This window comes from Pundamilia nyererei, unplaced genomic scaffold (assembly GCF_000239375.1).
Source record: "Pundamilia nyererei isolate P.nyererei 1_Seehausen unplaced genomic scaffold, PunNye1.0 scaffold00184, whole genome shotgun sequence".
Classification (NCBI taxonomy): Eukaryota; Metazoa; Chordata; class Actinopteri; order Cichliformes; family Cichlidae; genus Pundamilia; species Pundamilia nyererei.
This window is the reverse complement of record NW_005187585.1, coordinates 281,606-298,788: the sequence shown is the minus strand read 5'-3', so window position 1 is coordinate 298,788 and position 17,183 is coordinate 281,606. Positions and strand designations below refer to the sequence as shown.

General features: G+C 42.7%; 2 protein-coding genes across 2 annotated transcripts; one reads left to right on the top strand and one right to left on the bottom strand.

The window, feature by feature from the left end:
• Nucleotides 1-2,735: 2,735 nt before the first annotated feature.
• LOC102203017 (erythrocyte band 7 integral membrane protein-like) lies at nt 2,736-6,051 on the bottom strand. The gene has a single exon (XM_005746830.2). It carries the CDS (start codon nt 5,927-5,929, stop codon nt 5,075-5,077), a length of 855 nt encoding a protein of 284 aa, XP_005746887.1. The 5' UTR covers nt 5,930-6,051; the 3' UTR covers nt 2,736-5,074.
• Nucleotides 6,052-6,090: 39 nt separating this feature from the next.
• Nucleotides 6,091-11,779, top strand: tmem208 (transmembrane protein 208). The gene is made up of 6 exons (XM_005746829.1): nt 6,091-6,269; nt 9,376-9,471; nt 9,753-9,812; nt 9,909-10,045; nt 10,933-11,017; nt 11,103-11,779. The coding sequence occupies exons 1-6, from the start codon at nt 6,264-6,266 to the stop codon at nt 11,238-11,240; spliced, it is 522 nt and encodes a 173-aa protein (XP_005746886.1). The 5' UTR covers nt 6,091-6,263; the 3' UTR covers nt 11,241-11,779.
• Nucleotides 11,780-17,183: the final 5,404 nt, after the last annotated feature.

Genomic DNA, 17,183 nt, shown 5'->3' with positions numbered 1-17,183 from the left:
GACAAAAGTGGCGTGGCTAAAAACAAATGAGGAAAAAAGCGAATTTTTACTCTTTACTATTTTATAGTAACAATGCTTCTTTAATAATGATTTTAATGCTGCTACCACAATCTCAACCTCTACTGCTACCACTAACAACAACATTATTATTGTTGTTGTAGTTATAATAATAATAATAATAATAATAATAATAATAATAATAATAATAATAATAATAATAATAATAAATCCAAGTCCTGCTTAATAATAAAACCTATGCGGAAAACTATATATACAAAATCCCACTTTAAATATCGTATAATCACTGTGGTTGAATTTTTTTTCTATTACTTTTAATAGATCAAAGCTATTTCTTGTTAAAATTTTAAACTGTGGTTGTGGTGCTAACTGCTAAACGTTAGGGAGAAACAGACCAACTGTGTGGGGTGATGGAGCATATCTTCAACCTAAACCTGAGGCTGGGGAGAGTTCCACAGCTCTGGAAAACCCTTCTGTGTTGTACCAGTGCCAAAGACTCTACGTCCGAAGGCTCTGACATCCCACCTGATGCAGACCCTGGAGCGGCTGGTCCTAGCTCAGCTTCGGCCTCTGGTGAGCTCATCACTGGACCCACTTCAGTTTGCCTACCAACCTGGCATTGGAGTGGATGATGCTGTCACTCACCTTCCACATCGTTCCGTCTCTCAGCTGGAGACTGCTGGGAGCATTGTGAGGATCATGTTCTTTGATTTCTCCAGTGCCTTCAACACCATTCTTCCCACAGTTCTGAAGGAGAGCTGGAGTACACAGTGGACCATCACCTCACGTCATGGATACTGGGTCTACCTCACCGACCGACCACAGTACATGAGAACTCAGAGCTGTGTGTCACACAGGGTTGTCTCCAGTACAGGGGCCCCACAGGGAATGTTTTTGGCTCCGTTACTCTTCACCATCTACACTGCAGACTTCTCCCACAACTCCCAGTGCTTCCTTCAGAAGTTCTCTGATGACTCTGCAGTATTCGGCCTCATCACTGATGGGGACGACAGGGAGTACAGAGAACTGACCCAAGACTCTGTGGACTGGTGCCAGCTGAACTACCTCCAGATCAACGCCAGTAAAACCAAGGAGGTGGTGGTAGACTTCTGCAGGCACAAACATCCTCCACTGCAACCACTGAACATCCAAGGTATGGACATTGAGGCTGTGGATAGCTACAGGTACCTTGTTGTTGAACAATAAACTGGCCGGACTCATAATTCAGATGCAGGCTGTACCTGCTGCGGAGGCTCAGGTCTTTTGGAGTGAATGGCCCACTCCCGAAGACCTTTTATGACTCTGTGGTGGCCTCAGCCATCTTTTACAGTGTGGTCTGCTGGGGCAGCAGCATCTCTGCTGGGGACAGGAAGAGACTGAACAGGGTGATCCGGAGGGCCAGCTCTGTTCTAGGATGCTCTCTGGACAGAGTGGAGGTGCTGAGTGACAGGAGAATGGTGGCTAAGCTGTCATTTCTGTTGGACAACATCTCGCACCCCATGCAGGAGACCCTGACAGCACTGTGGCATTTTAAACCATGACATTAAATTCTAGAGGAAAAAAATTTATATTACCCTATAAAAGAAATTATATCCTTACCCCATAAAAAACAAATACAATACTTGAATAGCAAAACTATTCTAAACATCGTTTCTGCTTTAAATGTATTTATTCATTTATTTATTTATTTAGTGCGACTTCTAGAAATGGCCAGCAGATGGAACCCCGTCCATTGTTCACAACTCACTTTCAACTACAGGAAGGAGGTTTGGCACTCTAAGAATCCAAATTAGTTGGAGAATTCAGGAACAGCTAGGCTGGTGGAAGAATAACTTCCAAAGAGAAAAATAAAACATTTTGGGGAAAGTTCATCCAACTAGTTGTGTTTTTTGTTTTGTGGTTGTTGGTTGTTTTTTGTTTAGCTAATTTGACACTCACTTGCCACTTTATTGGTATAATATCTGTTCAACTGCTCATTAATGTAATATCTAATCCCCAAAACATAGGGCAGCAACTCGGTAAAAACAACCTGCTGAAATTCAAACTGCGTATCAGTATGATGAAAAAAGAGTGAACCTGGCATGACTATTGGTGCTGGTCAGAGTATTTCAGAAACTGCTGATCTAATGGGATTGACAAAGAATGGCCTGAAAAAGAGAAAATATCCAATGAGCAGCAGTTCTCCGGACAAAAATGCAGCCACTAGTTATAGCCAAGGTATGCAGAAGAGCATCTGTGGACACACAACATGTCGAACCTTGAAGCAGATGTGCTACAGCAGCAGAAGACCGCACAGAGTGCCACAGGAAACCAAGGCTGTAATTCATATGGACTCACTAACTGAACAACAGGAGAGTGGAAACGAGTCTGATCTCAGGAGTCTATTTCTGCTGCAATGGATGAACCAATCTGTGTGACACCATCACATCAACATGAACCAAAATCCCAGAGAAATCAGCACCTTGTTGAATCTGTGCCATGAAGAATTAAAGAGGCTCTGAAAGTAAGAGGGTCCAACCCAGTGCTGCTGAAATGTATGTAATAAAGTGGCTGTTGAGAGAATGTGATGTTTTTTTTAAATAATAAAAAAAAACAATCAAAAAAAGTTTTTGTCCCGACGATCATTTAAATTAAAGCTAATTTATACAGTTGTTCATAAGTTGTCCAGTTTAGTACCCTACTGTGTTTGAAGACAGCTGCCAAATGATGAGACTTGCTTTTCAGTCAGATCTTTATTTGTCACCTTTATCTGTCATATACATATCTCAAGACAAAATCATATACGTTTGTCAGCAAAGCAAACACCAACAATAATCCTGAATCCAACTTCAACACACATGTTTTGACTTAACATAAGCTCCACAGCATCTGATACTCCTCTTTCACTGTAACAGCAAAAAAAGAGATAAAAGTTAGTGTAGTATAATGTCACAGCCTTTGTATCCTGCAGCGACAGGTAACTTAAACCTGTTTGTCCCACAAAAGCGAGCCCTTCGTGAGGCAACAGCAAAACTATAATAAACTTCACAGGGCTCTATATATAAAACACTGCTTGATCACAGACAGACTAAACAATGCAAGCTCCATTTAGAAACTCTGTTCTTGAAATGCTAAAAAGAGGGAAACACATGCAAACTGCAGATATACTACAGATTAATACAGATTAATACAAAGGCTAGTATTTGGCTTTTGAGCGCAAGTGATAAAATATCATTAAAAAAAATAAAATAGGTAAAGTAACTTCTTTAGATAACTTTGTATAGAAGTGCATAGAGTGATACTGGACTGTAAAATGAATACATGTCAGTACATTAAGGCTTTTGGTTGTAAGATTTACAGCCTCTGCTTCACCTAAGCAGACAATGAAGCCACACAGGTTGACGGGATGAACAAAATAAAAGAAACAACTGACAGCCATGTACTGAGGTGTGGCTGCTCATCTGTGGGTGTTTGAACCGCTTGTCCACCTGTTACATGCTGTGGATCATTAGAGAGTTTAGAGTAAACACACAAGTTCAGCAACCATCGACTTGTTTCAGCTTATAATGTAGTAGTATAGTGGCAACTAGAGAAAAGGTGTGTGTGTATGTTTCTGTATAATTACTTGGTAACTCTGACTGATCCTCGCTTTCTGACCAGCTTATTCAAACACGACTCCCTGCTTCTTCATGGTCAGTGGAGCGAAGTTCAACATCGGCAGGAATACATTACATTAACAATATTCACGGCATTCAAGGTTTGAAGCCCAAATTCAACATTTCACACAAACATGTCAGCTTTTTGTCCTTCATCCTCACAATCACATCCAACGAGCGGGAGAGACTAAAGGTAAAGGTAACAACGATGATGTCAGGTCTAAGGTTAGTCTGAGTTTTACACTTAAAATTAGTCTAAAACACATTCAGTAAGGTTTTGGCAATAGTAACAGACAGTACAGTCAGAATACTTATATAATGAAAACACTTTAAATAACTGCAGCACTGAGATGCTGGCAGCTGTACCAGTGCTGAGAAATATATAGACCAGTGTGTGTGTGTGTGTGTGTGTGTGTGTGTGTGTGTGTGTGTGTGTGTGTGTGTGTGTGTGCAGCTGTAGACCACATATCTATCAGGCACTTAAACTCACAATTTCTACATTTGTAACCAAAATGTAACAAGATAAGAGTTAAACTGCACTCTCGCTGATTTGGTTTAAGGCTCATACACAATTTCCGAATTCAGTCAGCGGTCAGCTATTGGCAGGCACGCCGAGCCAGCCGCTGGAGATTTTGCTGGGCGTCTGGCACCTCCGGCTCTGGACTGACTGAGCGAGCATGCTGAATGGACAAGAGCTGATGGAGAGCTGAGGCTGGTCAGCTAAACAGAAAAGTGAAGTGAGCAAACTTGCTTTGCTAAAAGAAAATATAGTTATTATTTCCTGATCTATGTGTGAGTGCTGCTGCTGGTTAAACACAGCAGGCTGGGTTCAGATGAAAGAAGGAAATAAAAATGCCACCGTCTCAATGCAGTGTATTATAAACCACAGGGAGCAACTCACCAAGCATCATCTTAGCACTAGTGGTTTAATTCCACAGCCACAGAGCTATGTAAATGACAGACTGGAGTCATTTATGACTGCTTTTTTTTTAATATAATGACTCTATTTGTGTTCATCCCAGTTTATTTATTTTTTAATCTATGACATATCTTGTAAAATGCCCTAATATAATTAATTATGGGTTTCAATCCCTGCTATGTAAAAAAGGGGTTTGGCTTAGGCTTTGCCTCAAGGCTTCTACAGCAGTAAATCGGGCTGCTGTAGGTGTGTTTGCCATGGTTCACTGCAAAACACCACAAGTGGAAATTCACAATAAAACCCACCCCAGCAGTGTTATATATAATAACTTTCTATCATCTGTGCCACACCAATAATTACTAATTCGTGGCTTATTAATAGGAAACCTTGAAAATAAGCCCACTCGGTTACCTGATGGTTACAGAGGAATGCCTAACAGAGGGAGGGACTGTGTAATATGTCAGGTGATCCGTGCTGTGTTAGTGTGTGGATTTTAGCCTCCTCAGTGTTTGATGAGGCCCTGCATCATCTCCAGCGGCAGCGGGAAAATGATGGTGGAGTTCTTCTCGGCAGCGATGGTGTTGAGGGTCTGCAGGTAGCGCAGCTGCAGGGCGGACGGAGACTCTGCGATCACCAGGGAGGCCTCCTTGAGCGCCCGCGACGCGTTCATCTCCCCCTCGGCGGCGATCACCTTGGCTCTGGCCTCGCGACTCGCCTCTGCCTCAGCCGCCATGGCTCTCTGGAGCTGGAGGGGCAGCTTCACATCTTTGATCTCCACCCTCTCCACCTTGATTCCCCAGTCATCCGTGGCGTCATCCAGTGACGACTGCATGCTGTGCGCGATCTCCTCGCGGTCGGACAGGATCTCGGCCAGGTTCTTGGTGCCCAGCACGTTCCTCAGGGTGGTCTGGGCCAGCAGGCGCGTGGCTGCATCCGCGTTAGTGATGTTGGCCACAGCTAGGGTGGCATTCTGGACGCGATAGTAGACCACGCCATCAACGCTCACTGTCACCGAGTCTTTGGTCAGAACCTCTTGAGGTGGGATGTCGAAGGTGATGGTGCGCATGTCCACGTTAATGAAGCTGTCGGTGCACGGCACGATGAAGAACAAACCCGGTCCTTTGGCTCCACCACGCAAAATGCGCCCCAGGCGGAAGATAATGGCCCTCTCGTACTCCTTCACGATCTTGATGCACATCCAGATAGATAAGGGCAGGGTGAGCAGCACGAGGAGGAGGGAGAGGCCGACCAGCAGCCAGCCGCAAAACCCGATGTCCGAGTCAGTATTCTCCAAAGTTACCTGACGCTCGCGTCTCCTGGCTTCTTTCAGGGCGGTGTCCTCGTTGTCGCCAGCCATTGTCTGGGCCCAAAATCTGAACTAACTGTTAAGCTGAGGTAAAGATGGCAGTAGTTTACTGGAGCAGCTGCTGCGCACTCCTGAAAAAACACAAACAGAAAAAAACTACACAACGATTACGCAAAGACGCGGGAGACGGAAATGGAGCTGATGATGCCATAATCGTGCGCCGGATGTGTTGCTATTCCCCACACAAGCCGTGAGTGCTGATGTGTTTCAAGAGTCTGGACGGGTTTAATGCAGTAACGAGCAGAGCGGCAGCGGCGGCTCGGAGGTCGATGTCCAAGAAGACGGCAGCGGAGGAGAGCAGCAGCAGCACCGGTCCGGAGAGCGAATGGCGGTGAGGCACACACACATGCGGCAGAGCTGAGTAGTTCACTTCCACATTTCCTCAATGCTGTACCGCAGCTGATGCACCGACTCAGCTGCAGAGAGCATCAGAAGCCTGCGGTTTGTTCTGCGATGGCGTGAAAACAAACTCAATACAAGAATCTGATTTCTGTCACTTTCTCACGTTTGATCTCTCCCACCCCGGCTTCGTTCACGCGTGCTGCTATGCAGTAGTGGTGGAAGGGATCGATCCATGTATCGGGAGTGTCGATACCGACGCTGGTATTGGACACTAGCGCGGATACTTTGTTTCTATCCGATTCAGTTCAGCTGTGTTAAATTATTATCATAATTATGGGGGGAAATTAAAGAGAAATACCTCAAATATACACTATGAAAAAATGTCTGAACCTTTTCGTTTTGAGTCCCATGTCTGTTTTATTTTATTTACACCTTATGGCCACATTGATACCACAGAAGCTGCCCTGTCCCTAAAGCCCAAAGTGCTTTAAAGACGGGCACATTTACACTCCAGGTCCCCAAAATACATGAAAAGCTGAAAGGTGTGTTTTGTTGTGTTAACTCATTTTACTAAGTAAAAATCACAGTGATTTGGTGGTCACTAAAATGTGTTCAGAATATGCAAATTGATGATGATTCATGTCATAAATCATGACACACCGCTCTCCCCTACATAAGCTGCCTGTACAGGTTAAAAGAATTGGTATCGGCAGTATGGGAGAAGCGTTTCATACAGACACGCACTGTCCAGCCAAAAGGTTTGAACGCAGGACCTTCTTGCTGACGCATGCCCTGCATCAGACAGATACTGAAGGTAGATGAGTTTAAATACCTGGAGTCAGTCATACAAGACAACGGAGAGAGGTGAAGAAGAGAGTAGAGCAGGTGGAGATGAGTGTCAGGGATGATCTGTGGCTGAAGAATAGCAGGAGGTAGAGGTGTCTGAGATGGAGATGCTAAGAGTTTCATTGGGAATGACCATGATGGGCAAGATTAGAAATGAGTACATCAGAGTTACAGCACAGGTCGAGCAGTTCGGAGACAAAGTTAGAGAAGCAAGGCTGAGATGGTTCGGACATGTATAGAGGATATATTTAATAAAGGATGCTGAAGATGGAGCTGCCGGGCAGGAGGAAAAGAGCAGGAGCACAGAGAAGGTTCATGGATGTAGTGAAGGAGGACGCACAGAGTGTTGGTGTGATAAAGGGGGATGCTAGGGATAGGGTGAGATGGAGGCAGATGAAGAAGAAGAAGGTATTTAAACATCTTTTGATTCGGGCCTGTATTTTTGCAGAGGGAACAATAAACAGAGCAAAGGCAAACTTTTAATGTAATCACATAAAAATGTGCATTAAAATATTTTACATTGAAGACAAAATTGATCTTGACAAAGATGTTTACATTTATCTGCTAAAACCTTCACACTTCATTCATTACTGATACTGTACCCCTACACTGATATTTAGTTATTGTGCATCATGTCAGATATCATCAGTTGAAAACATAATGAAAAGGTTTCATGTGAGTGGAAGCTTTAATCTGTGTTCCTTCTGTAGGACGCACTTTTTAAACCTAATTTTGTTTTTTATATCACAGTAACGTCGTATTTAATGGACTGAAGAAGTGAATTAACGTTCTGAGTGTATGCTCATGCATTTGTAAATCGTACAACCAGTAGCGGTCTTAGATATGGGCGACATGGGGAGTTGCCCAGGGCGGCATCGTGGTAGGGTCAGCATCATGGCATCCGCAAAAAAACAAGTTGCACATACCCATGCTGCCCCGACATCATAACAGAGCAGTTTGGGGATTGCAAAGGCACTGAACGGTTTTCTATCGCCCCTTTGCGAGGAGTAAAGGCGCCATTTTTGAATAATTAAACGGCGTTTTTTTAATGCCATTTCTTAACCAGAGGTGTTAGAAAACTCCCAATACTTGGCTGGCCTCTGGCTGGTTGGAAAAGCGTGAAAATGTGCCTTAAAGTGTTTACATTAATTTTGGGGAAAATGAAGTGTAGTCCAAAATTTGGACTGTTCATATAACGATATATATCGGATGACGATATAAAAACGTCTATCCTTTCATTTTACGCTATGGTTTATTTCGTGGTGTCGCAAAATAAACTGTTTACGGCAATATCTTTTCATTATTTTGATGGTCACTGTAGTGGCTATATTAATTTCTTAAAGTTTTCTCTTTCTCTTATATTTTATATAACCACACTACAGATGGACAAGCGCCTGTTTTTATGCGTTGTTGTTAGCAACAACGACGGTAAAACCATCGCATGTCCGCTTGTTTATTTCCACATAAACCTTTCACAATAAAGCTCAAGATCCTGTTGAGACCTTTCAAAATAAACGGAATCACGTGAAAAAGTATGCAGAGTATTGACGGATGAGAAGCAAAAAAAGAGTCGTCAGGTGCTAAAAAATAAACCTTAGACTCAAACGTTAGAACAGGCTTTTCCCTGCAGCACGCCGTGTAATAAATACAAAGAAAACGGCGAACGTTACAACCTGTCTAAAAGTGTCTAAAATGTCTAAAAATGTGTAGTTTCATGCATCGGTTAAAACACTCTACTCCAGGTACACGATGCCTAGCTGGAAACACTTCACCTACCCGAGAGTCACAGAATTTACAGAAAATATTAAATTTTTTCGTTATTGGGACGATAGATGTTTTATATTGGGATATGAGATTTTGGTCATATCGCACAGCCCTAGTCCATATGCTTTATGTCCAAATGTAAGTGGGGCCAGTGGAACAACCACTGTGTTACTGTCTTGTGGTGCTTTGTCATCACTGGAGAGAAGCTCGAGTCCAGAGGTGACATCTTCGCTAAGATTACCTGCTCATTTTAAGACATTGTTCCCTACCTAGTTGTAGATCTAATAACTCTGAAGACGTACACACATTGGTGGTATAGATGAGTTGAGTTCTTCTATTTCAGATATTTATGGTAGAAGCTGATAGATCCAGCCAAACACCATACAGTAAGAAAGAAGTATCTGAAAGCTTTTGCGCCTGCCTTAATTAAAATGCTTGGATACGTATGGTAACGCTGTCATTGCCCTCTGTGTTTTGCCCATCAGCCCAAAGGTAAAGTTGGCACGAAGGGAAAGAAGCAGATCTACGAGGAGAATGAAGCCACTCTGAAGTTCTACACGAGAGTCATCCTCGGAGCGAATGTAAGAGGCCCTGTGTTGTTTTTGGATGTTTTCAGTCATGTTTTCAGGCCTTTACAGGGTCTCCAGGGTGAGAAATTGATTCGTAGGGGATCAAAGCGTGTTCACACTTCATTTTCTGAGGCTTTGACTATTTGGGACACTCAGATCTAATATCAGTTTAAGTCCTGACTGCAGGATTTGGGTGTTTATATATTGATTTAGGTGCATTTTTTATTTTAAAAAAAATGTAATTCATAATTTGTTTGAAATAGTGATCGCAGGTCTCTTGTGCTCCTCTGCAGGCGATATACGCCGCTGTAAATTTCTTGGTTTTCTACAGTTCGTCCACATTTTGGACATGGGTGAGTTTATTTAAAGACCATAATTTAAACTGTGAATGTCCGCAAATAGGATTGAATGTTTCTGGCTTTAAAACTCTTCTACGACTCCTCTGGCAGTTGCTGCTCGTGTTCGCGTTGGCGGTGTACGTCGGGAGTTACCGCTCCATGGCAGCCATGGCCAAGCCGGCGTTTGCTGACGATGGAAGTCTCCTGGACGGAGGGATAGACCTAAACATGGAGCAGGGAATGGCAGAGTAAGTCGTCCCTCCAAGATGTCTCACACCGTCCAGTGAGGTGTGTGAGGCATTTCCAGCTTTTGTTGAAGTGCGGTGGTATATCTGTCCTACTTGTGCATTGTGGAAACTAAACAGAGTTTTTGGTGTTTTTCCACTTAACAACATGCGTGAGCTCTCACAGCATTTTTTGTCTTTGGAAAAAATAAAATGACACAATTAATATACTGCTCAACAAATGAAAGGAGGCTCATCGTCGCCGCTCTAGTGCACCTGTTGATAATTTCATAAAGACCAAAGCAGCTGAAACCGATTAACATCCTGACCAGATCAATATCCCACAACTTTAACTGACTTGATGCTATAGTCTGATTAAAAAGTGCTTCTTCATCTTTTTGAGCGCTTTATAAAAGTAGTTCAATTTCAAGCAAAGGCTTCACCAGATTTAGATTTGGCTGCTGTCCCGTACAACGCCGTCTTCTCCAGACATCAATAGAGAATCTCTAGTGGTGATGGACCTCTAAATTGTCCATCACAAATCATCAACCTCTGTGTCTGCCCGACCTGACTTTTTTGTGAGGAGGAACCTCATTGCGGATGAAAATATAGGAAGAGTCCAGTGTGCAGGCCTGAAGGTGGCGCCTGAGGTCAGGAGTGTTGCCAGTAACACGCTTGTACTTTAAAAAACCCCAAAAGACATTCATGTGGTTGTACTCCATGTCGAGACTCCAAGATGAGACTGTGAATGTGGCTTTACTGTAACGCCTCGAGGAGCCCGAGGTGAAACATTTGCTGGAAACCACCTGAACCGTGGCACGTGTGCAAAGGTCCAGGCGGCCTGATGAGAGCTCTGTGTCCTTTGCTGTGGTCACATGTTCTTTTTCAGTGATGATTAATTCTGGTTTTAGACACCTGAAGGACGTGATCCTGCTCACAGCCATAGTGCAAGTGCTCAGCACCATCTCCTCTTACTTCTGGTATCTCTGGCTGCTGGTAAGAGCTTTTGTAGTCCCGACTTCTTTTCATTTTGTTTTCCACACACGTCATAATTTAAGTTTGTCCTGTGTGTGTGTGCCAGGCCCCGGCCCGTGCCCTCTACTTGCTGTGGGTAAACTTCCTGGGCCCCTGGTTTATGGCAGAAAGCCCGTCGGCGCCGGAGGAGGTGAACGAGAAGAAGCAGAGAAGACAAGAGCGCAGGCAGATGAGACGATTCTGATGCTGCAGAGCAGGCGAAGCAGTATTTTTATACGCAGAATCTAATCTAGAAGATGGCGAGGAATTCATAAGTTATTCAGGAAGAAATTTAGTTATTAAATTAAACTCAATCCAGATCTGATCTTGTGGAATCTCGTTTTCCGTGTTTGCTTTCTTTCTGCTCTCCTGTGATTGAGTTTTCTCCCGAAGTTATGAAACAAATGATTCCTTATTTAGATAATATTACAGCCCAAATGTAATTTGTCCCCAGGCAGAGATTAGGGGTTTTGCTGTTGCACAATGCTGCTGCGCTGTCCCATGCAGGTTTGAGTTACAGTGAGTCAGATTTCAGTTACACAGCAAGATGAGTCCAAATTTCTTTGAATCTGTCAGTGCCGCTTTTATTGTGGTGCACGGTTTGTTTTATTTTTCAAAAACTGTGAGCATTCATCGGAGAATCAAGAGACGTTTATGAGTTATTGCTGTCGTCAAATCAACTGAATGCCAGTGAGTTTTAATAAGAAAATTGAAACAATTTTGCAATAAACAAAAGAAATCTTCCTTCAGTGTCTCGAGTTTAAAATTTTATTTATTTGCAGACGTAATGTTTGGCTTAAACGCGACTAAAGGATTGAGAGATGATTATCAGTTTCCTTACGAGACTAAAATTTGGTTTTGGTGAAAATAAACCTGACAGGTGTTTCATGGGTTTAAAATGTAACTCTCAGAGAAATGTCAGATTTTAAAATCAATCCAAGAAGAAGAAAAATGTCATGTTTGGCAAAAGCTGAAGCCAGATGATCCACATAGGACACGGTCATTTGCAATCAAATATTCATGGCCTAGTTTAGACAAAGAGAAACATGAGTAATTGTAATGGTCGGTTATAATAAGGATTATTAAATTCATTTTGTGAAATGCCAGAGGAGGAAAATGGTTTACAGAAACTCTTATATAAAACAACTAACAGTACTATTATCCACATGACATCCATTTATTTCAAACTAACTATGATACAGTTTTTAAGCTTGTTCTCAACTCACATCCACTCACCAGCGAATTCATTAGGTTAATTGGGTTCAACTGCTTGTAAATGAATATATCTCATCAGCCAATCACGTGGCAACAGCTCAACATGTGGTCAAGAGGACCTCCTGAAGTTCAAATCAAACATCAGAACGGGCAACAGGGATGCTTTTATCTACTAGAGTTTTCCCACACAACCATCTGTGGAGTTTATAGGGAATGTTTGGAAAAAGAGAAAGTATCCAGTAAGCAGCAGTTCTCTGGGTGAAAATGCCTTGATGTTGGAGGTCAGAGGAGAACGACCAGACGGCTTTGAGCTGAGCTGAACTCAGATAGCCACTCATTAAAACCAAGGTATGCAGAAGAGCACCTCCGAACAGTGAACACTGAACCTGGATGCACACAGGCTACAGCAGCAGAAGATCACACTGTCCTAAGAACAGGTAACGGAGCTTACAGTTTCCACACTGTCACCAAAGCTGGACGACAGAAGACTGAAAAAATGTGACCCGAGTCAGCAGCAATTGAGAAATGAGATGCTGTTGGTTTAAAAGCCTGCTCGGCACCATCTAACCGTTGCTAGTAAAGAGAATTTAGTGATTATGTTGAAACTCCAAAGAGCGCAAGTAGGCTGGCAAAGCCCTGATCTGCTTCCAGTGTAATTACAGATTGGCATTGTTGTTCTGTTCATGCTTACCCAACGCAACAAGCTACGACCTGCAGTCGTCGGGTTTGACGGGGAACTGCTGTGATGGTGTGAATCCTTTTATAAGGAAACAGAAGAGAAAAGCATCTACAAACAAAACAAACCCCCCAAAAATGAATTTAACCAGCTTTATTTATTTTCTATAACTTCATGCTTTTCCTAAAAAGTCAGTGTCCCCACAGGCTTTTTTAAAATAACTGCTTTTACTTTGCCTGTGTCCTGTCCTCCTTCATCCCAGCCCTGTGGTCCTGTACTGTCTCTATTATAGGGTTATAAACAAAAGTAACCAAAATTAGAGCAGCACAGCATCCAGTTGTCAAGGCCAATCCCAGATGTGGGCTTTGAGAGGGAGCATGTTGCAGTGTAATTTAGTGCCGGGGCCACTCACACGCACATAACCCCACCCCCCCCAAAGGGGCTTGCATGTGTACTTTGTGTTTTCTGACTGTTGTGCTTTCTATAATAAGATGTACCGAAATTTGATGTTCGTTCTAACCGTGCAGCGAGTTCAGCGAGAAACCTGAGACAGACAGGAAAACGTCTTTTTCTGCAGGCTCAAACTTTCCCCTTTTCTCTATAACATGAAGTCGTCTCGCTTTTTACTGTAAAGTACAACAGTATGGGAAAAAAAGCACAGTGCTGCATGTGAACATCCCTATCGCAGCTGCTGATTTAAGATGGAAGGGGGGGGGAAAAGAGTGGGAGAGCGAGGATGTTGTTTACCGTGGCAGTAAAACAGGGTTTATCCTGACAAGATGAAATAAGGGAGTTAAAGCTGCATTCCATAGGCTTCTTGTGTAACTTTGTATGGTATAACCTTTAAAAGGCTTAAACCCATCATAAACTCGGAGAGGAAAGGAAAAAAGCACGAGCTCAACAATCATGAGATTAACAGAAGGATGAGCAGACACAAATGGAGCTTCTTGACTCCTCGCCTTGAGCAGAAGGTGGCCATCACATTGTGGCTCCCTTTGGGCTCACGCCACTAGACGAAACAGGAAATTGGGAGCATTTGGGCAGCAGTCGAGCCTCTGACCCTTGAACTGCGGCTCTTCTCGTCTTTGAAGTCAAGCGAGAGAATCACTTACAGAGCAATTACACGCGATGTTGAGTGTGTTTCCTTGAGCATTCAGCCTCCGCTGTGTAAACAGAATCAGAGCTCTCAGTGTGTTTGGCAGAGCCGTGGGTGTAGTCCAGTCCTGTTTTGACTAAACCGAGCCACACACTACGGACGGCTCGAGGTTTATGGCGCTAATTTTTCACTTAGACCACGATCGCTGCGATTTCTTTTCCTAATAAGAATCATCTTCGAGCATAAAGATGTCACCGGCGAGGCAGCGTTAACGTCTCCCGCCGTGGCCTTAAAAGGCCGTCGAGAATTCCTGCTGCATTTGACTCTGCGTGGGTGTGTCGGTTTGTTTGTGTGCTTGTAATGCTCATGTTGCGGGGACATACATCTGTCTCAGACACTGTTACACACACAAAAACACGTAGCATGGTAGTGACTTCGTTTTGGTTTGTGCCAAAAAGTTTTATTTACAGCTAAGAAAGGTGTCCTTGTCTTCTAAAGAGAAACATAACTCTGTGTTCTTGAGCATTAGAGTCCCATCAGAGATGACCCCCCCCGATTTCCCTGCCAGTTTGTTTGAAACGGATTCAACAAGTTGCTGGAAACATTTCATGTAAACGTGACGGCATCTGTTGGATTGAGATCAGGTGACTTGGAGGTCAATTGAGTCCAGCTGACTTACTGTGATGTTCATGAAACCAGTTTGAGATGATCTGAGCTTTGTGACATGGAGCGTTATCCAGCAGAAGATGGGTCTCAAAAAGGATGGACGTGGTCAACAACACTGCTCAGATAGACTGTGGTATTTAAACGGTGCTCATTTGGTACCAGGGGGCCCAGAGTGTGCTAAGAACATATCCCCCACACCATTACAACACACGTAGCCTGAACTGTGGATACAAGGCAGGATGGATCTATGCTTTTATGTTGCTTTTACTAAATTCTGACTGTGAACTGTAGCCTCAGTTTCCTGTTCTTGGCTAATGGGAGTTGCAGCAGGTGTGGTCTTCTGCTGCTGTAGCCCATCTGCTTCGAGGTTCGACATGTTGGGCGTCAGAGATGGTCTGCTGCGTACATTAGTTGTAACAAGTGGTTATTTAAGTTACTGTTAACTTCCAATCATCTCGAAGTACTCATGCTTGTTTCCCTCTCACCTCTGACATCAGCATGGTATTTTTGTCCAGGGAGCTGCCGCGCAGTGGATGTTTTCTCATATTTCAAAGCGCACATTTCAAAATAAGGCCACAAAATGTGACGTTGGACTAACCCACAGACGTACCGAATACATTTCTTTTTATAAGTCCTGGAAATTCCCGATTTTGTTTTCGTTTTGTTTTATTTTTTACTAGATATGAAGAAACCTCTTTATCAAGCCTTCTATTGCTCTGAAACACGGCGTGGCTGAAATTTGAACCTCATCTAATAGCTCGGGGCTACACCTGCTGCTACCATCAACCAACCAAATTACTGGCAGTTAAGCTGCACTGTGGGCAAAGCAGGTGCCAGACTCTGACAAGGAATTCATTGAGTGCAATAAAACAGTAGCCTGCTTTGCAATATTTTTGTTTGATGGTCTGATACTTGGACGCAGGTCAAAAACAATAAAAAAATTAATAAATTAAATGTGTCACGCTTTTTAATAACATCAGTTTATAGTCTAATTTAATTATCACTCATTGCACACAATGAATGCTTTAGAGCATTCAGGTTGTATTTTGCACTCGCTGGCCTTAGCAACCCCATGAAACTTCGTTTGTACGTACATGTATCGGAGGATATGAGAGGATAGGCCTACAAATCAGCATAATAGCAGAAACGTCAAGATTGTGATGAATGTTCTCCTCTGGAGCTAAATTGATCATAAATAATTCACCGTACAATAAACTACACGCAGAGTTTGTCAAAACTTGTACACGCTGTTAAAAAAAATGCTCGCCAAATTATGTTTTGTGACACCGTGTATTACCTGGATGCGTGTTGTAGCAAATGTCCTCGTGGCTTGACAAGCTGATAATAAAACAGCACAAATATAAAAAGCAATTTAAGCAGTTTGAAAAAAAAAGTTCTGTAATATGTAAAAATCTATTAATGTAACCATAAAAAACTCTGAAATTCGAAGCACCAACTTGGTCTGTTTGTGAGTTTCATTACATTGTTCAGCTTTTTTGGAAAAAATATGCTAATTCACAGTTTGCTTTACTGTGAACACCTTTGTTTATAAAGAGTTACAACCTAGCAGTAACCTCCCAGGCTACAAAATGATGCCAAAGGAAAAGTGCCAAAGATTTTAATTTCTTGAGGTCCTCTCCAAAAGGGAGACTCCTGTATTAAAATGCCCAAGCGCCTTGTCTATGTCTATATAAGCAGACAACAGAAAAGTGATAAAAGAGGCAGATGGAGATTAATGCTAGATGCATTAAAGGTCCCCAGACAGATCATCTAATCATCTGTGGCTATAAACAAACAAAACAAAACAAAATTAGCAGCAACTATAGACTGTATGCAGAAGACGGGCATAACTACTGTGAGCTCGTGTCACGCATTAGCGCCATGCTGCCCCACACACAGGGCAATCCGCGTTAACGCGCTAACGGAGATTTTTCTGCGTTAATGCGGTTATGGCGTTAACGTCATTTTAACAAGATTAACGCTGACAGCACTATTTTATACTAGCAGCTTGGAAGTATGCTCTGGTTTTGGTGACCTCATTTGCTCAAATGAGCAGTATTTTTAGCACGTGTCTGTGTTTGTGCCATTAAATCTGTGGATCCATAATTTTAATAGAACTCCCAGGAGGGGTCATATTGACCCTGTCCTGCAACAACATCAGTAATGGCAAATATGTGATATGAGAAGTTACATTGCTAATTTTCATCTAATTTGTATAATTTTCAGTAAGATTTCTCAAAGCAAGAATTTAAGAATTATTTGGGGGGATTTTATTAGCTTTATAAATTATGTAGATCATTTTATTACAGATAGTAAAGTTGATAAATTAATAAACAAAGGCTATAACAAATAACATAGTAGCTAACACATCTAAATAATTTACTTCTTAGTTCTGCCAGTGAGGGTGTTGGACTTCCTCACTGGCAGAACTCAGGTGGTGAGGGTGGGCAGGTGCTTCTCCAACAGCATCACCATCAACACAGGAGCACCTCAGG

What these genes read in the sequence shown, in the direction of transcription:
- LOC102203017 (XM_005746830.2), bottom strand. Translation starts at nt 5,929, where the DNA reads ATGGCTGGCGACAACGAGGACACCGCCCTGAAAGAAGCCAGGAGACGC.
- tmem208 (XM_005746829.1), top strand. An exon ending in CGTCCACATTTTGGACATGG is followed by an intron (nt 9,813 to 9,908) that starts GTGAGTTTATTT and finishes CTCCTCTGGCAG; the next exon opens with TTGCTGCTCGTGTTCGCGTT. An exon ending in ATGGAGCAGGGAATGGCAGA is followed by an intron (nt 10,046 to 10,932) that starts GTAAGTCGTCCC and finishes TTCTGGTTTTAG; the next exon opens with ACACCTGAAGGACGTGATCC.